The 18479-nt window shown below is 50.7% G+C and overlaps 7 protein-coding genes across 7 annotated transcripts; 1 reads left to right on the top strand and 6 right to left on the bottom strand.

Moving 5' to 3' along the window:
- Nucleotides 1–1054: 1054 nt before the first annotated feature.
- Nucleotides 1055–3076, bottom strand: M431DRAFT_474139 (hypothetical protein). The gene is made up of 3 exons (XM_024915455.1): nt 2004–3076; nt 1758–1926; nt 1055–1702 (listed from the first exon to the last, which is right to left on the bottom strand). Exons 1-3 carry the CDS (start codon nt 2953–2955, stop codon nt 1261–1263), a joined length of 1563 nt encoding a protein of 520 aa, XP_024772578.1. The 5' UTR covers nt 2956–3076; the 3' UTR covers nt 1055–1260.
- A 1496-nt stretch (nt 3077–4572) lies between these two features.
- M431DRAFT_90363 (hypothetical protein) lies at nt 4573–6535 on the bottom strand (the record flags this gene model as incomplete). Its single annotated transcript, XM_024924140.1, has 3 exons — nt 4573–4888; nt 4956–6129; nt 6469–6535. 3 exons carry the CDS (start codon nt 6533–6535, stop codon nt 4573–4575), a joined length of 1557 nt encoding a protein of 518 aa, XP_024772577.1.
- Nucleotides 6536–7645: 1110 nt separating this feature from the next.
- M431DRAFT_557447 (hypothetical protein) lies at nt 7646–8502 on the bottom strand. Its single transcript, XM_024921474.1, has one exon. It carries the CDS (start codon nt 8311–8313, stop codon nt 7756–7758), a length of 558 nt encoding a protein of 185 aa, XP_024772576.1. The 5' UTR covers nt 8314–8502; the 3' UTR covers nt 7646–7755.
- Nucleotides 8503–9341: 839 nt separating this feature from the next.
- M431DRAFT_522007 (hypothetical protein) lies at nt 9342–10041 on the bottom strand. Its single transcript, XM_024920489.1, has one exon. The coding sequence runs from the start codon at nt 10014–10016 to the stop codon at nt 9645–9647; it is 372 nt and encodes a 123-aa protein (XP_024772575.1). The 5' UTR covers nt 10017–10041; the 3' UTR covers nt 9342–9644.
- Nucleotides 10042–11265: 1224 nt separating this feature from the next.
- M431DRAFT_90423 (hypothetical protein) lies at nt 11266–12378 on the bottom strand (the record flags this gene model as incomplete). Its single annotated transcript, XM_024924145.1, has 2 exons — nt 11266–12183; nt 12277–12378. The coding sequence occupies 2 exons, from the start codon at nt 12376–12378 to the stop codon at nt 11266–11268; spliced, it is 1020 nt and encodes a 339-aa protein (XP_024772574.1).
- A 458-nt stretch (nt 12379–12836) lies between these two features.
- On the bottom strand, nt 12837–14544 carry M431DRAFT_7387 (hypothetical protein; the record flags this gene model as incomplete). The annotated part of the gene is made up of 7 exons (XM_024922172.1): nt 12837–13021; nt 13075–13248; nt 13298–13374; nt 13431–13473; nt 13530–14081; nt 14138–14262; nt 14318–14544. 7 exons carry the CDS (start codon nt 14542–14544, stop codon nt 12837–12839), a joined length of 1383 nt encoding a protein of 460 aa, XP_024772573.1.
- A 2315-nt stretch (nt 14545–16859) lies between these two features.
- Nucleotides 16860–18083, top strand: M431DRAFT_120213 (hypothetical protein; the record flags this gene model as incomplete). Its single annotated transcript, XM_024912090.1, has 2 exons — nt 16860–17709; nt 17776–18083. The coding sequence occupies exons 1-2, from the start codon at nt 17052–17054 to the stop codon at nt 18081–18083; spliced, it is 966 nt and encodes a 321-aa protein (XP_024772572.1). The 5' UTR covers nt 16860–17051.
- Nucleotides 18084–18479: the final 396 nt, after the last annotated feature.

Genomic DNA, 18479 nt, shown 5'->3' with positions numbered 1-18479 from the left:
GCATCATTATCAACGAACTGAAGACTTGTGCAGTCGGCTGGCGGAGTAAACGTTGTCGTCAGGGGACCGAGATCAGAGCGAAGATTATCTGTCATGGCTGGTAGCTGAAGAGGGAGAGGGCCCGTGGTGCTCACACCCTCCCGGAACTCTGAGAGACAAACATACCCTTATCAGAGAACGGATTAAAAGGTGGTCCATGTAGTACAATCCACTCGATGGCTGCCCACGTTGCACTTCATGTCGACAGACCGCCATGAGAGACGAAAAGGCTGGGGTTCCACGGGCTGTTGGTCGGCAGCACACCTTCATTCCAGAGAGGAAAGCTGCATATCGTTCATTTCTTCTTTTTTTTTTTTTTTTTAATCCGTCTCGAGAAGGAAACGAAGTAACGGAAACCCGCATCGACGATATATTTCGGAATCAGAGGAAGAGAGCGGCGGAGGAAAGTATTCCTAGATCGCGAGAAAGTAAGCGATAAGCAACGGGGGAAGATGCTTTCCAGAACACGAGAAACTTTCCAGAACATGGGAAACAAAGCGACGGAGAGTATCTCCCAAAAGCGTGGCACGGAGAATATCTCCCAAAGATGCGGGAAACCAAAAAGCCCAAGTCAACTACCATTCTCATTCCAAAAGGGGGAGAAGAGGAAGACTAGATACACGCTCCGTAATGTTCCTATCCCTCCTCACCTCATCCAGCTTTTCCTCCTTCATCCTCGCTCTGCGTTGCTGTCCATCAGCCAATGCTCAGCACTTGCTTTTATCCCCCCTTCCTGCCAATCAAATCGGTATATAATTCCCACACCCAATCGCAACCCAAAAAAACAAAACACAGCCCACCAAATCTAACAAGCTTTGCTTTATGAGAGAAGAAGTAAAAACCAAAAAGTATGGATTTCATTCAAGCAACCCCCCAATCAAGTGAAACCCAAACCACCCCATCAAAACGGAAATAGGAGACAGAGAAAAAGAAAAAGAAAGGAGGGCGGAATGAAAAAAAAAAATCCATCAAATCAACCCGAGCGCCGTGCCGCCTCGTCTCGTCATCAGTATGTCTCATGAAAAAAAGAAAATGGAAACTAAAATAATCAAGGCACAAGTCCATGTTGCAGGTCCTTTTTATAAGGAGTTGGCAAAAAAGGAGAGGAGGAGGAAGAAGGGTATCATGAATGAAGCGCAGAGCCTTTATGAAAATGCCAGGAGAAAAACGATAAGGGGACAAGATGTCTTTCATCTTCTTTTTCCAACTTCCACAAAATCATCAACCCCCTCCTTCGGGCAGTATTAAGCTTAAGCTTCTCAACACCTCCATTATTGGCATCTCTTTGGTTCCTGCCCTCCTCCTCTCCTTTTCTTCTCGCTCCCGTAGTCTGACGGCGCTTAGACTCAGTACTCGGTCGGCCTCCGTGCCTGCGACCTTGACCCTTTGTTCCAGCTTATGAACATTGTCTGCTAATTGATCCACTTCAAATTCGAGAGACGATTGGATGTTCCGTAGCCTTGCTTGTGTCTGTGATCGTATGCTTGCAAATGAGTTGGTTTCATCGACGAGAAAGCCCCTTATTTTGCCTTCATCGGGGTCTAATAAGTCGAAATCGGGGAGTGTGATTGTTTCCGCTTCTTTTTCTTTTGCTGTGAATAGAGGGGGCTGCTCTGGCGGTGGTTTCCGTATTGCTAGCCACGCTTTCTTTTCTTCTTGCAATCTAAAGTCATGGTTAGCTAGCTTCCATGTTGAGAGCACCACCCAAAGGGACTTGCCTCTTAATTCGCGCCTGTAAGGTTGCCAGTTTCTCATCCAGCTCAATGTTACGGGGATTTGGCTTTAGTATGACTGGTGCTTTAGGTACTTTGTCTTCTCTGTTGAACCAGTCTGAAAAATCAGACCTTGACGCAAAGTCTTTCAGCAGCTGGTCTTGAATCGCACGGGCTAGCAACAAATCCGTTAGCACAATGGGATTGCCATTATAAACACCGATCTTTCAAATTAGAAGAAAAAGCTCTTACCTCCTAGCACTGCTCCAGAGTTCAAGGTACCGCGCGGTTTCTCCGATAGCGCTCGTTCACCGCACCATATCAGCAGCTGCTTCATCCTCCGCGGTTCCAGTAAATCCGCCTCAATGTGCTTGTAGAACGCGGACGTGCTAACTTCGCGATGCGGAATAGCCGTCTGCCCGCTCTCGATTAATGAGCTCGCTCTGCGCCCGCGAGATCCCAGACTGCTTCTCCGGCTGCCGTTTCCTCCTTTCTTTCGCATTTCTTTGTTGCGGTTGATGATGGGTGTATCGCTCATGGGGAGCGCGATCTTGGTTGGTCGTTCCGCCGTCTCCTCTACTATTGACATGTCCTCCTCCTCCTCCTGTGTCACCGGTGGCGGCGCCTTGGGCTCTGACGCCTTCTTGCTACGGCTCTGGCTGGTTGAAGAGCCATTAGTCCGCGGCGGGGGCTGCTGTTCCTCCTCCAATGCTGCATCTTCGTTTGATACTCGCGTGCTCTTCCTCGTTCCCCTCTTTGAAGACTTGGCGGGTGGCTCGTCCGGTACCGCGTCACTCGACGCCTTTCGCCTTGATGAAGAAGACTTTTTCGTCGATTTCCGGGCCGGCTCCGCCGTAATCAGCTCCACGTCCTCATCGCCGCCAATCGACTCCCTCACCGCCCGCTCCCTCGCTGCTACGGCCGCCGCAGATGGCCTTCCTCTCGATTTCCTCACGGGAAGATTTACGGGCTGCGATTCCTCGGCGGTCTTTGCCTTTTTTGATTTTCGCACAAACTGAAAATCGTCGTCTTGTTCATAGTCGGCGGCTGTTTTCCTCGTCAGCATCAGTCTCTCGTCTCCTCCGTCTCCCCGTTCTCTGGAGTCATGGGCCAACGAACCCGGCTGGCGCTTTGATCGGCGCACTGGCTGGTCGCTCATGCTAAGAAGTTCCAGCGGCTGTCGAAGGCTAATGATTGTCGTCATGGATGGCTTCTGCGGAAGCTCCTCTGAATGGATCGCATGAGAGAGTAAAAGGGTGCCGTCTCGAGGCGGGGAATTTCGTGCCAGAGTCCGGCGGTGAAAAAGATGTCGTCAAGTAATCGGCTGTGAAAATGATGTCGTCGTCGAGTAACTGGCGTTGAAAAAGATGTCGCCGTCGAGTAATATGTCGCGTGTGCCTTTTTTCGGGGGGTCGAAAAGAGGCCCAGCTTTCTCAGCCTTGTCGCGTCAAATGCCTGCGCGCGTTTCGCCCGTCCAGCGCATCAAAGCCGCGAGCGCAATCACACGCAAAAATTCCGTCGAAGCGGTTCCGAAAACCTGCCAGGGTCCAGCCGTTTGTCGATGAATGCGCAATGCGCTGCTGCTTCTTGCCGGAGTTGAGAAGTCGAGTCTGTTTCGTTCGGGGAGACCGCCAAAGTGTTCTTTCTTTGCCTGGTTGTGTTTACTTTCGGGACCATGAGCGAAGAGGTATGGTTTTCCAAGACATGGCGCTAAGCCTATTTGGGCCATTCACTACCCCACCCCCTCGGTCTCAGCAATGCGGCATCTGATTGGCTAATGGAGCTAGTAATATGGTATATAACAGCTGTCAACTAAAAACCGACATCATCTTCACTCAATCTCAACTACCAGCTGACAACAACAGACTTGACTGTACTCGTATTAATAATTGATGTCAAGTGCAAAGAAGACCGAAACTACTTCAGTAGTTCTGCAGCGTTCCTGCTGAGACGCTGCAGAGTGAGAAAGGCAAAGCCCTGTAATCCATAGTGGACAGACTCAACCAACATTGATGCGATCGAGCGGTTGATTTCATCTGCCGCACAACAACGGATGACATCCTCGTTTCGACTCATTGGAAGCTGGTTTATCCTTTCTTTCAAAGCTATGTCGAATGCGGCAAACAAGCACAACACACATCATTCATGCATTGACTAGCTAGCTGTAAAACCAAGTAATCATATAGCTGCCCGTTTTTTCTCTAGCTACAGAGTACCTGAAATTCAAACCGTGAAACACCAAGTACATCATCCCCATGAAGAGTACCAGACCACCCAAAACGCCTTCAAACTCTGCATGATTTCCTTCCAAGTCCAACACCTTTTCATGTGTGTATACCTTGCCTTGCCACTATTTACGTACATTGTAAAGTAATACCGGGGAAGAGAGAATTGTGAAGAGAAGATCCGGGGGGGTGGAATATACCCGGAAAGAAATGGCCAAGGCACTGCCTACAACCACAAGTGGTGTGGAAAAGGGCCGGAAAAAAATAAGAATATAAAAAAAAAGACACGTCCTCGAAATGCCTGTCCGGCAACCCAGCCGAAACATGAATTTCCCTCCACCAAATTCGTTCGCCTTTGACCCCCTTTTATTATACAAGGGAAATGTGTATTGTATGCGTTCCATTCCGTTCAGCTGTGGACCGCGTATATGATGCCATGCGCTTATGGGTGAGGTGAAGAATGATCACCTTGTCGCTCTTCTCTTAGAGAAGATGAACATCAAAAAAGAAGAAGAACCAAAAGTAGAAAAGAGTAGAAAAGCCCCTCTTTCTCAATTGAGCGGTTCGCGTGGCGACCTGTCATGGAATACATCATCCTAAGAAAAACGCCGCTGAACGCCTTGGCCAGCCATGACTTGCTGGCCAGGCATCGGGGCTGCCATGCCATAAGGGTTCATCTGAGGGTTGAAAGGCTCAACAACCTGTGACATGAAGGCTCCGTGAAGGCCTTGCTGCTGAGTAACAGGGCAGTCTTTGTGAGCAAGCAGGAGAGTCTTGAGGTTGACAACTTCCTCACGAAGCTGAGTAATCTGTTGAGTCAAGGCGTCATTCTCACTGCTAAACATCTCAACCTTAGTCTGCAAGTTTGCAAGCCATTGCTTCTTTCGTTGGCGACACTTGAGAGCAGCGACACTAACGGGTTCTGTTAGCATATTGTCGATGAATTCAAGAGCCGATGATGGCAAGATGTAATACGTACCGATTGCGCTCCAAAAAGTTTTTACGTTTCTCCTCGTCCGTCATCTTGGACTTTCCATTTCCATTGTCGTCAAACTTATCCATATCGTCATCAGAATGTTCATCCTCGTCACCGTTGCTGCTGGCTGCGCCGCTGTTCGCCTTGGATTTCTTTGCAGGCGGCGCTTTGGCAGGCGCCTCGTCGGCTTTCCTCCTGCCGTTAGTGGCTGTGGTGTTCTTCTTGCCCTTGGCTCGTGTCTGGGGCTTCTGGTCGCTTTCGTCCGACCCGTTGCTCATCTCACTGACGCCTCGTCGCGGATCTACCTTGATAGAGGCCATAGGGGGTGACGTGTTCATGCTTGGTGGGATCACTGGGGCCGGGTGGGCGTGCGCAGTGGGTGCCGATGTAACGGTGAACTGAGGTGTAGGTTGAGTTCCGTTCCTCCCCTGAGCGAGCATATAAAGACCGTTGGCAGCGTCGTTGTCGTGAGGGTCGAAGGGACCGGATGCGGGTTTAGCTTCGACTTTGGGAATGACAGGGACCGAGGTCATATCCTGGGGTTGGGATGTGACGGGCTGTGGCTGTGGTGCCGATGGTTGGACTCGAGACAGGCCGTTGACTTGTTCACGCTTTGCGGCAGCGCTCAGGGCCGTTCGATGAAAGTCGATGGTGCTGGGAGTGGCGCCGCCGCTGGCCAGCTGTGCGAAAAGGGCAGAGTTGGGACTTGGAGCCGGGAACATAGACCCGCTCCCGCCCGGTGTCAGTCCGGTGCGCAGAGAGGACTCGTTTGGCGTAGGGAAACCGCCACGGAGGTGATGCGTGTCGCCGAAGTAGTCGGTAGGGCCTGAAAGCATTGCTGGGCTGAGCGGGCCGGTCCGCAAAGAGCCTCCACCCCAGTTGAAGGGAGTCGCGTTGCTACCGGGCAGCAGAGAAGACGGAGACGTCAATGCTGCGACGCTGGGCAGTTTGGTTCCTCCAGGCGTTTCTGGGCCACCTCCCCCAAACGACTGTTCAAACGGATTGGGCTCCAGGCTGAGGGAGCCTCCGGTAACCTGAGGCGCGAAGTATTCGGGGGTATTTGTTCCTTGTTGGGATTGTCCTGGTCGAGGCGGCGGTGCAAGCGGCTTGGTCGCCGGAGCATTAGACGCAATGTCCGACTTGGTAAGAGAGTCGATCTTGGCACTGGCGATGGAACCTGTTTGAAGCAGATGATGTGTAAGTCGACGGTCGGCGACAAAGAGGTGACGGCGACGGTAAGGGCAAGGGTAGGGGCAATTGCAATGGGTAAGGACCAATGTCAATGGCAAGGGAAGAAGAGAGTGACGATGACGACAATGACAGTGATGGAGATGCTGTAGGTGATTGATGGAATGGTGGTGATGCTGGGCAGGGCAACAGACAATTGAGTTCGGTGACGACGTAGGTCGCACTTGGTCCGAGCAGGTGGTAGCGATGACGAAGGTGTAGGAGCACCGAGTGCAAGGAGAAGGTATGACGATGCAGGAACCGCAAAGGGGAAGAGGAGAAGGCTTACCTTGCCGTGTTGGGGATGATTGCTTAGGGGACTTTGACTCGGTTATGTTGGTCACAGTCGTCCCCATGATGACGATGAATTATATCGCAGACAGTGCAAAGGGAGGGGAAGCAAAAGGCTACCGTTTATGTGGGGGAAACGCAGAACAATTGCAGAGCTCTTGGGATCTAGACCGGGCAGAGAGAAGAGGAGAGACCAATCTGGATGATGAGGTCAGAGGCAGGAGTAGCGTGGAGGCAGAATCGAGGCGGTGGATAGATTGGGGCGTTGTTGCGTTGCGATGGCGCGTGCTGTCAACTCTTTTTTTTTTAACCCTTTTGCTCTTGAGTTAAACAAACTCTCTGCAGTAGGTTTTTGGCTCTTTTGTTTTTTGGGGGCGTTTTTCCCTCCGTAGACTAGGAGTTTTGGCACCCGAACAACAAGGCTTGGCCCGGTTAAAAAAAAAATTAAAAAATAAGAGAGACCAATTCGAGCAGGCGTCGAAGACTCTCCCCGATTAGACCTGCAAATCACGGATATTAAAAACTGAAGATGATATTCGCTTCCCCGTGAATCGAGGCGCCAACGCTGGCACAGAAGCAGAAGCTATGCTTGCGGCGGGGGTGCGGGAGGCTGCTTGTGAAGTGCTGTAACTGAGGGTGATGAAGAGTGCACGATGGAGGAAGGAAGACGTCAGAGATGACGTTGTGAAAAAACGAAGGCGCAGAAAAAAGAAGGCGGGCGGCGGCGGCTCTGACCCTTCCGGGGGGGGGGTTGCTGGCTGGGCTGCTTTTGGGCGCCTGTGAGTGGCCACGAGCGCTACCAGCCCAGGATGCAATGAAATATGGAGCCTGCAGAGACTTCGCTGACAAACCCTGGCCGCCTCCGCACTGTGCGGGACGCTGGTGCGCATCTCGCGATTGGGAAAACGGGTGGTGTGGACCGTGCGGATGCGTGGCCATCACACACCGTATACTTGCTATCGAGAGCGGCGAGTCTGTCGAATGGGATGATTGACTGAGACGTTGCGCGCCGTACAGTTGCTTTCTCGTCTTGTCGGTACTGTACGAATTATGTGCTTCATGCATGCCCGCCTGCGAGGCGAGTATTAGACGGTAGCACCACTTTGAAAAGTCTCCAGAGGGAAAAGCGAGGCCAGATGCAGCCAATCGAGGCAGGGCAACTCATACTAAGTACGAGTACAGTACAGTTTTCGCACGGGCATCTGGATGTGGCGAGCTCAGGGGCCCAGGATGAATGCGGCAGCAGTACATTAGCCACGCGTTCAGAAGCTCGAGTGTTTTGTCCTCATATCAACACCAGCACCACAAAAAAGAAGAGAAAGGGGGTAGTCAAAACGGCTTCAAAAAGCCTCTTTGCTTCAGGTTGTTCGTGTTCTCCCGGATTAGTCAATTGCTGCACGTCTTGCCTCCACGAAGGAAGCAAAAAGTCCAGACGAAAAAGACATGACGAGCTCGCACTGTATGGTCTCAGAGGATGCCCGGGGGTTGCTTTAGCGTGCCACTGGAAATGCAGCTGCGAGAGAGATGCAGTGAAGAAGTAAAAAAGAGGTGGGGCGCTGCAGGCATGGGTCCTCGTATGTACAGTATTCGGGCTCGTACCCAATGCTGGAGATGATGCTCCTGTGCGAGAGACTCGGTGGACATGATGGCTCTGGAAGCTCCCGGGCAGCGATTGAGCCTCTTTGTGTGCGGCGGGGGGGAATGTAGGCAGCCAAGGTAGCGTATGCGATGTTGTATTAAGGCTGGGACCTGGATTTGCAGCTGCGGCGAGAATTACAATACTTGCTAATCTGCCACGAGGCCCATTCGTCGCTAAAGTCAACCATACTCGCATCCATCCCATATCAAAAGTCAGTTCGGTATGGAGTACGGAGGACGTATTGCCTCAACTTCTGGCGACATTTGCCTCACCGACTCAGCGACAAAATCTCCTAGTACGCAACCGTTATTTACGAATACTGTACTCCGTACAAGGCGACAAGTCATTCAAGTGCTGTGGCGATTTGGCCGTTGCCCGGATATTACTGGGTGAACGCTCTACACACACCAAAAACCACCTCCCAGATTGCGGCACGTCTAATGCATCCGCTGTTGGCCTCTGCGCAAAGGCTACCTGATCTTGGGCTAGCCAACGGCCAAAAAAGGAGCCGTATCCATCCCGGTGTACGAGCAAAGGAGACCTTTTGACTTTTCTTCCAGTCTCAAAATGGTCTTTGCTCTACCCAAGCTCACCAAGTACATATTATGCCGGTACCGTAGCAGTTGGAGCATTGTTGAGTTGCAGCTTCATTACGTCACAGGTCTCAAATTATCACCTTGCTCTTCTTCTCCCAAGACATTGTACCGTATCCATACCATATGGAACATGGAACAAGACACACAACGCTCGCTGGCTCGCAAATGGATGCGTCTTCCCACTTGCCCGATTAGGCCCGCGCAACAATCCATCCAATTCAATGCCCGACCAGATTTGTCTTTGTGCAAACTCCGAGCCAAGCACCCAGCAACCAAACACCCAAGCAATCCTCTCAAAAAACCACTCCAGCGAACCACAGCAGCCCGATGAGGCCAAACGGACCAAAAACTCGCACACAGTGTAAGAGGCGACCCCCTGAAATGTCCCGCCCGTCCCCACATCGTACCATCGTCCGTGACACTGTGCCGCGACTTTTTTTGGCCGTCCCCGGCCTGGCTAATTGGTGAGGCGCCATATGATCGGCCCGTGACGTCAGCATGAAATGTGGAAAAGAGAAAGAAAAAAAAGAAGGGAAAGAAGAAAATATCCAGCGGAATTATGGCCCAAAGCAAAGGAGACCCAGGCGCTCGCTCCCTTGTAGTCTATCGGGCCAATGCTGGGCCAATTTGCTGGGCCTTGGCTGCTGCTGCAACGGTTGATGCCCTCCCCATTGGGTGCCCAAACAAAAACAAACTTGTTCCTATTTTCCTTGGTCTTGGTCTTGGTCTTGGTCTTGGTCTTGGTCTTTCAATAAGGCTCTCCTTGCTTCTGCTAGCCGTTCAAGCTGTTTCTCGCTTCGGCGCCACGTCTCCACCGCTCCGGCCAAGCTATGACGCACTTCCGCCAAGCATCGTGAAACACCGTCCCGGACTGTCTGTAGCTCTGTAGAAAGTACATGCGTCGGATCTGGAGCATCAAACCAGCGACACGCGACATCTTCATGTGACATTGTTATTATCATTATCATTATTATTGAACAAGATGAAACTGTACTGATTATGGCAGCAATGCCAACAGCTGTGAAAAGACCACCTCATAACATCCAACAGTCGCGTTACACAAGGTGGAGACGTGTCATTAGCTTCAGCCAGCCCGAGAAGACGAAACGATACCAGAGAAAAGGCGAGGCAAGTCAACAAAACGTCCGAAACTTTAAAAAAATAAAAAACATCAACTGAAAACAGCTTACAGCTTAATTCAGTTTCTACAAGCTTCTTTGTTCCCAGACAAGCTTCAATATCTCTCCGAGAATGTCTTGAACAAAGGGGAGGAGAGGCAAGAGAGGGTCTCAAATCGGCGATCTTCGCCATCCCTTTGCAACCACGAACCCCCCCCCCCCCCCCATGGCGTCCTAATTCCGAAGCACCAAAAACAAAAAGGATCGAGATCTTGGCTAGTTCTCTTTGTTTACAGCTTCCTTGGGCTTGGGCTATTTTGGATACTGTGCCTGATGCTCGTGATGACACGATGATTAATCCTCTTGCTATTTTCGCCTCCGAAAGAAGCACGAGAGAATGATCGGCGGTTATGCTTATACATACATATTCCTCTAAGCACGATTTCAGGTGAGTCGAAAACATGATGGACTGCTACTCCAACGTCTTGGTCATCCCGGATTCTGCGAGCAACCGGACCAAAAAGGGTTTAAGGGGTAGTTGAAAGGATGCCTGAAGGACTTGACCGGCGTGGCCCCCCATTCAGCTGGCGCCCGTCCGGCTGTCTGCAGGTGAAAAGGTTCCATCAATGGAATCCTGTTTGATACCGTAAAGAACGAAATGATGCAATCCTTCCGTTATCGAAAAACAAACGGTCGGGCTGAGAGGATTTGGTCTCATGGCCCTGCCGATCATGAGCAGCCTGCTATGTCACTGTGCTTGAATTTGGGCATCTGAAGGGCTGCTGGGCTGGACACGGCGTTGGGAGATCCGCGTTTTGGCCATAGAACGGAGATGCAGTTTGTGAATCAGTAGATCTCTGGGGAAGTAACTTTGATGCTCCCAACTTTTGAGTTGGGTCGTGTGGTCTCTGAATGTGACTGTACCATTTGAGACCACATCTCCACAACGGACCACTGTTTCGCGTAACTATACCCAAAGTACGCACTTGATTCTTAATCAGAGCATTCGATAACCTTATTACGACTTTATGGGTGATAGAAGATCAAACAGCCGCATTTTCCCTCACGGCTCCAGGGTAGGTTGGATATGATACCCCTGAGTCCACCGAGATAGATCTTGCAACATGTTTTGTTTCGACGACAGTTTATGCACGAATTCATATAGTCGGTATTTAAAAACCATCGAGCAATGTCAGTGAGAAATGTGTATCTATAGATACGATTTAGTCCTCTAGATGACATGCCGCGTTGGTATAGCAGAGAGGAGGTAGCAATGTTGAAAAATCCCCTCATCACCACACCTTCCACAGCCCACTACCAAATATACATCTATTCTATAAAACAATCTATGCTAATCATTATAATCATGGCCAAACGTTTATTCCACCAGACGATCTCCAACTTGCTCAAAAACAGGCAATATCTACAAACCACAAAACACCCTACAATTTCGCCTCGCCCTTCGCCTCGCCATCAAACCTCCTCAACTTATACCCATGCCTCGGCGCGTGAACTCTCACACTCTCCCCCTTTTCCGTCTTTACCTCAATCACAACCTCGTCCTTATCCAAACTCACCAGCCTTCCCACATCTTTATGCGCCTTCCCCGTGTCCGTCGGCGAAATCATAACCATGACACCCTTCTTCAACCCCTCCGCAACCGCCAGCGCATCTCCTTCATCCACAACCCCCTCCTCCTCATGCCACGATGATCCCTCAATAACCCTCGCGGCTTCCTCGCCGTCCAACGTCTTAGGCTCCTCGATCCTCTTCTTCGCCACCGTGACAGCCTCCTGGAAGCGCTTAATCCACGCGTACACTCGGGGATACTTGTCCGCCGAAAACCCTTCCTTTGGCAACGCCCCAGGAATGCCCGATATCCAATGAAACATCCAAACACCTTCAATGTCCGCCAGGCTCGGCTTCTCCGTCTTCAAAATCCACTCTCGCCCGTCCGCCATCAGGGTCGTCTCCAGCAGCTCAAACGCCGCAGCAACCTCCCCCAGCGCTTCAGGCCGTACTTTCTTCAACGCTTCCACGCTCATCGGTGTCCCCATGTAATCGCTTCTGTCCTTGAAATACTTTGGATCCTTGAGGAATGGCAGTTCCGGCGGAAGTAGCTTGACGCTTTGCTGAAAGATGCCGCTGTCAATGACAAAGGCCGAAAGTAAGCGCTCAATGCCTTTCTGCTCAGCCGTGCTTGCTCCCAGACGAGGCAGCTCTGGATACATTGCCTCTAGCTTGGGAAGCTGAAGGCGACTGTCAAGGTATATGTCCCTTCCAATGGACATGATTGGGATGCGACGGTACGCGAGTCCGAGACGGGCGACATCCGGCCGTGGCAACACGCCAGGCTGGAGCTGAAGTCGGTATTTTATGTTAGCACTTCTACCTCTTTAAACATTTTTTTATTATGGCAATTGGCTGGAGACTTATGTAAAAATGCAACTTACACATTGCTTGTAGGGAATGCCCCGTAGAGCTAGGTACCACACAGCGCGCCTTGCATAAGGCGAGATTTTGTAATGATAAAGTATAATTTCTCCGGCAGCCATTTTCACACAACGGTGTAGGATGTTTGATCCGTAACAATTCCACTGGGTTGTATAAAGAGGAAAGAGGCTGTTTCGCGGGTTGTTGACTTGTTGTCTGCTTGCGACTCGGGGAGTTTATACGTACGCCCAGCCTCGGCTTATCGGGGTGGGGTAGCCGGTGTATGAATCGGCCACCGGACACACGGAGAGGTTACGTGGGAACTTCCGCTCGCATAACCTCTGTGCTCTGAATCAGCTTTTATTAGGGGTACCACGATGAATGCCTTAGAGTGGTGAGCTATTATGCCTCCCGTGACCCCGTGTTGCCCTATGTTTCCCCCATATACCCCGGGATGTAACCACATCCGCAACTGACTATGCAGTAAATGAGCCCCAATGAACGGGCAACTATAACTTAAATGAAAAAGCAACGGTGTGTAAGTCAGATATTCCTCTGAACTGCTGACAATGGCAACGGACTACCAGCCGCCTCCGCCTCCGCCGCCATCTGCCTCACCATAGCTATCATCAGGCTGCTGCGGCTGCTCCTCAGCCTCGCCGCCGTATGCTTGGCCTTCATAGGCGTCCGACTCCTTGGGAGGCATCTTGCACCTGACTTTGGTGTGTCCAAATTGCTCACAGTTAGAGCACTGGACCTTGGACCCTGCGGTGTGTTTGTTAGCTACAGTGGTACCAATGCCTCGCCACGAAACTTACAATCTCTCGGCTTCGGGCACTCCTTGCTGAAGTGACCGTTCTCATCGCAGTTGCGGCACACCACGCTATCCATATTCTTTGGTTGATCACAGTCCTTCGATATGTGGCCTTCTTGGCCGCAGTTTCGACAAGCCCTGCTACCCCCGTCAGGACAATCTTTCGCAAAGTGGCCGGCTAAACAACAGTCAGTTATTGTACCACTATGCAGATGGGTCCGACCTACTCTTGTTGCACTTCCGGCACTCAACATTGTCCATATTGGGAGGCTCTTCGCACTCCTTAGCGTTGTGTCCAGATTTTCTGTAACATGGTCAGCGTTCGGTCAGCATGCGTAGGAACTATGAACGCAGACTCACCCGCAGTTCTTGCAAGCAAACTTGTCCACACGCGGCTCGGGACCTAGAGGGCTGGTTAGAAGAAAGAAGGAATGGTTATTGGGCGGCATTGCGACTCACAATCTCTCACACGGTGGCCTTCGGCGTTGCAATTGTAACAAGAGATCTTAGGCTTCTCTGAATTGTGCTCAACCTTCTCCTGGGAGCAGCCCTTGCTAGTGTGGCCGAGCTCGCCGCAGTTGTAGCACTTTGGAACACCTCTGTCCACCACCATTCCCGCATCATCCAAGCGAGAGAGAATCTCGTCGATGCCATCTGGCCAGACATTGATCTCGCGAGGTCTCTCTGGCTTGTCAGAAAATCTCACCGAGACGCTATACTTCTTGTCGATGTTACCTTGAAGGTCCATGTTGGTGAAGGTATCAATCAACTCTCTCTGAGTAGAGATGAGGAAAATCTTGACATTTTCCTCCACCAGTCGCTCTTGGATTTGGCGATAGGTGACCTCTCCTGCCAGAGCTTTGACGTATTCCTCAATCGCTTCCTTGGCATCGTCAACATCTCTCTCACGGGCCGCTTGCTTGAGCTTGTCCCAGGCAGCATCAGGCGTAGTGTCGGCGACGTGGTCACGATTGACCTTGCGAGCATTCTCACAACTGTTTCGGAAGTGACCTGTTGTCATTAATAAATGTCATTGCCATCTCCCACGAGCAACTCATCAGACATACCTTCTTGGCCGCAGTTGGTGCAGGCCATGGGAGGCGCTTCCGGGCAGTCTTTTCGCAGGTGGCCTTCCTTCTTGCAATAACGGCAAGTCTGTTCTCCAGCGTTGGGACATTCAGCTCGGCGGTGACTGTAAAATGATTGATTAGGAGTGTGTCTAACAAAAGAATGTGGAACCTGGTTACCCTTCTTGACCGCAGCCGAAACATTTATCGTTTCCGTAGGCCCCAGATGCTCCAGCATCATCGCCACCGCCGTTGTAGTTGTCGTCGTTGGAATATCCAACATTGTCGGCTGGCTGACCCGAGTCTTGACCCCAGGTATCTCCTCCAGCATTTCCCTTGTCAGGGAAGGAATTAGTGGCTGGAGCTCCCCAGCCAGCATCCGCAACTCCGGAACCCCAGTCTCCCATCTTTGGCAAGTGTTGGATGGGATACAATGAAGTGACAAACGAAACTCTGTAGAGAGGTTAGAGAAACAAATAATCAGATGAAGGAGGATGAAAGGTGAGAGTACGTTCTATGAGAAAGTGGACCTGAAGAGTGAAAAGATGACTGGGGCAAAGTGATGAGAGACTGAGGAGTAGAGTGTGAGGCAAGCCATTCAGTGTCTCCATGTGGATGAAGAGGAACATAGGCAACATAGAAAGTCATCCATGGGAGGGTGGGCAATCAGAAGGGATGAAGCAGAGATGGGGAGCTGAGGAAGGCAAGCAGCCACAGAGAAAGGATATTGGATGAGCATACCTGAGATCTGGGTTCAAAAACACGAGGCCAAAGTCGCGTTCAGTTAAATGGAGCGGACTGCTGCCTCCTACGTGCACTGTTGACGAGTTAGTCGAAATGCCGGATATTCTTCGAAGCGAGATGCTTCAGCTGGTTACTCACAGGCTTTGATGTAGCTGGCGTAGAATCTGCAGCTACCCTCAAAGTTGAAGACGTGCAGAAAGCTGAGCAGGTGAGGAAGAAAGAAGAAGAAGAAGGGGGAGAAGGTTGGCAGTGCGCAGGGAAGAAAGCAGCCGGCAGGCGAAGGCGGTGCACAGGGCGGCAGAATGGGAGCAAGTTATTCCACTCCAGCTCCTTCCCTCCTCGCCTTTAGAAGAGCAGCTGGCAATCTTATCAGAGGGAAGTGCTTCCCTCAGGCAGCCACCTGGCAGTGGCAGAGTCCTCGCTTAGTGGAACGGCCTGTAGGGAGCAGCTATAGGGGAGCTTGATAGCCTCAGGTTATCTCATGGGAAGCAGAATGCCTGTTATCGAGGCTTGGTATATGCCAACACCATCTAACTTGGTGCGTGAGTTGGTTGGATTAATGGAAGATGGATTCATCCATGGGATTGTTGTTGCTGTTGTATTACTTTGCTGTTGCTGCTATCCTTTTCCATTCAGATATCTCGTCTGTCACAAGTAAATGCATGTGGGAAGATTCATTCACTATAGTGCTGCTACAATTGGATGATATACATCAGTGATTGAATTAAGCTGTATTGTCTCCTCTACGTTGATGCGCGAAGAATTCTCTGTCATAACATTAGGTACGGAACTGATTCCCAAAATGTGTAGCAAAACTATTAAACACTATTACGATAGATCTTTGGCCAAGATCATGGCTTCTGATAAAGGTGCCACTGGTGATTTCTGAGAAAGGTTGTTTCCTTCGTTTCCCATATCTCTTCTAAGGTTGTTAATTTGATTACTTCTGCATTGAGCACACATCTTTGTGGCTTTCACCTACGTACTCAAAAGTTGAGCAAACAGCTGGAAGAATAAAGCATAGCCGATCCTGGGAGATCATCACTCGTTGGATCGTAGGTTCTCACAAATCTAGAACGCGCTGAGGACGAACTACGCAACTGGGCTGTAGTTTTGATCTTGATAACGTAACAGAGAGAAGAACGTAAACGAGCATGCATGTATTTACTGTTATTCGACATTCGTTGCAACCTTTGGTAGACTACTTGAAGCCATACGTGTATCAAATTCAGCAACTATTAAATTGTACAAGAGCATTAGGCTGGAACAAACGTCGAAGGCATTGAACACTCCTACTTGTATGGAAGTGGCCTCTGACAATGAACGCTGCAGCTAGGTATGGATAAGTACCTAGGTGAAATCACACCGATTTAATCCACCGACAGTTAGAATTGCCACTGGCCGTTGATATGTATTTCCATACTAAGGCATTTACCATGTCGGCTCGGCTCGTAAATCACTAGCTGGTTCGGAACGCCGATATCAGTGGGCTGATGCTTCCAAGGGCATCGCACTTCCGCGGAAAAGACAACTCGTTGCAGACAACAAACGCCACCATACCTTGTTTAGGGAAGAAGGAGACGATATACAACTAGTGAAGCGACTCTCCTGCAGCCCTCGTCAATTGACGGCCATAGAATACGGGTTTAGATTAGTTCTACAGAGGATACTGACATACAAAAAGGACGAGCACATGCCTCGGAATCTCGTCCCAGGTGGATACCAGCTTTTAAGCAACTGAGATCCATCTCAAGCTCAGCCGTTAGGATGACCTGCAAGTTGGTAATCCGCTCGACAGCAATTGGGGGCTTCTCTTCTGCCCCTGCCCGTCGCATCCAATGAGAAGCGCAGAATACACAGGTATGCGTAAAATGCATCTCCGCGTTCGGAGGGGCCGCATTTGCTATCGATTACTATCGATCCGACCCCGCGTGCATTATATACACTGTACCAACCAGGCCACGTTTACTGCTGGCATACAGTGTCAACATCTTGAACCATTGATTTTTTTAAGCTTTTACTAAGCGTCACTGAAATTATTATCCAACATCCGAGTGGGAAACGGATATTGTTTCTTACAAATCCGTTCCCTCACTCTCTCGACATATCAACATCCTCTCGTTGCCAGCCGAATTCTCGTCCTTGCCCTACTCACAGCATTCTTTTCGCAATGGCGCCCTCTGTCGTAATGATAGACACCTCGGACGACTTCTTCGCGGTCCCGGTGGCAACATCACAGACGAAGCGAACTCTCCTCCTGGCGCCGCCGTCTCTCGCCTCTCACCCAACTGCGCTCACCAACGTCGTGTCTCAATATGATCGCTCTGCTACAGATCTTCAGATGATCGACCGGTTGTCAGCTGGTCTCGTCAAACTGCCCTCTGCCACATACGACCTCGTCCTCGTCCTCGCCGATGCGTCTTCCTCTCTCAACGAGACCCTACCCCTCTTGACTAGAAGCATCCTCGGTCCCATCGCAGAGTCACTAAAGCCCAAGGGGCGATTGCAGTCGCAGGATGGCTCAGACCTCGGCCAAAACGCAGCTCTGGCAAAGGAAGCCGTCTTGGCGGGCTTGGTTGCGTCCACTGGAGGCTTTGACAAGCCTGACTATGGCGACGGAGAAGGCGTAGTCTCTCTTAAATTGGGAGGCAGAAAGAAGAAGGTTGAGGCCGCGCCCGTGCAGAAGATTGAGGTCAAGCCTGTCGCCCCTGCTGGCGTCGGCTTCATCGACTTCTCTGACGATCTCGACGCCGATTACGACGATGACGAGCTCATCGACGAAGACACTCTCATGACCGAAGATGACCTCAAGCGACCCATCAATATCCGTATGCTTCATCCCACAAATAAACCTGCTTCGGACCTCACAGACACTAACTCTTTCATGAAAACAGCTCCCGAATGCCAGCCCAAAGCCGGCAAGCGCCGCCGCGCCTGCAAGGACTGCACCTGCGGCCTCGCCGAACGTCTCGAAGCTGAAGACGCCGCCAAGCGCGCAGCCGCCGACAAGGCTCTCCAGAGCGTCAAGCTCGCCGTCGACGACCTCACAGAGGTTGACTTCACCGTCCAGGGCAAGGTAGGCTCCTGTGGCAACTGCGCTCTGGGCGACGCTTTCCGCTGCGATGGATGCCCTTACATTGGGCTCCCGCCGTTCAAGCCCGGTGAAGAGGTCAGGCTGCTGAACAACGAGATTCAGCTGTGAGGGAGCTTGTTTTGCATTTTGTTTGGGTTTTCATGATTATGAATATGGGCGAATTGCTGTTAATGCAAGGATTGCATGATGGAGTCAACGGGCTATTCAAGACATTCATCAAGATTTGGTTGGATACGGGTTAACGAAAAATCAGGGAGTACAGCAAAGAACAAGGGCCATTAAAGAAAACAACAAAAGGCTAGAAGGTCTCTTTTTGTTCTCGTCCCCTGAACGCTTTGGGCGTAGACATGGCGTTTTCTTTTGGGCGTGGCCACTTTTATTTTTTTACGAACACAATACTAGAGAATCAGAATTTTTTATTCCATCTTTGGCAAACAATCAACCAAAAACACCTTTGTGAAAAATGTAAAACATACTCCCTGTAATAATATATAATGATTCTGG

This window comes from Trichoderma harzianum (genome assembly GCF_003025095.1).
Source record: "Trichoderma harzianum CBS 226.95 unplaced genomic scaffold M431scaffold_9, whole genome shotgun sequence".
Lineage (NCBI taxonomy): Eukaryota > Fungi > Ascomycota > Sordariomycetes > Hypocreales > Hypocreaceae > Trichoderma > Trichoderma harzianum.
Note: the sequence above shows the minus strand (reverse complement) of the source record. Positions and strands in the feature narration are given on the sequence as shown.

Coding starts and splice junctions, on each gene's coding strand:
- M431DRAFT_557447 (XM_024921474.1), bottom strand. CDS start 8,313: ATGGGATGGATGCGAGTATGGTTGACTTTAGCGACGAATGGGCCTCGT.
- M431DRAFT_474139 (XM_024915455.1), bottom strand. CDS start 2,955: ATGACGACAATCATTAGCCTTCGACAGCCGCTGGAACTTCTTAGCATG. Junction 1,927..2,003: donor CTCTGGAGCAGTGCTAGGAG/GTAAGAGCTTTT, acceptor ATTTGTTGCTAG/CCCGTGCGATTCAAGACCAG. Junction 1,703..1,757: donor TTACAGGCGCGAATTAAGAG/GCAAGTCCCTTT, acceptor CCATGACTTTAG/ATTGCAAGAAGAAAAGAAAG.
- M431DRAFT_522007 (XM_024920489.1), bottom strand. CDS start 10,016: ATGGCGAAGATCGCCGATTTGAGACCCTCTCTTGCCTCTCCTCCCCTT.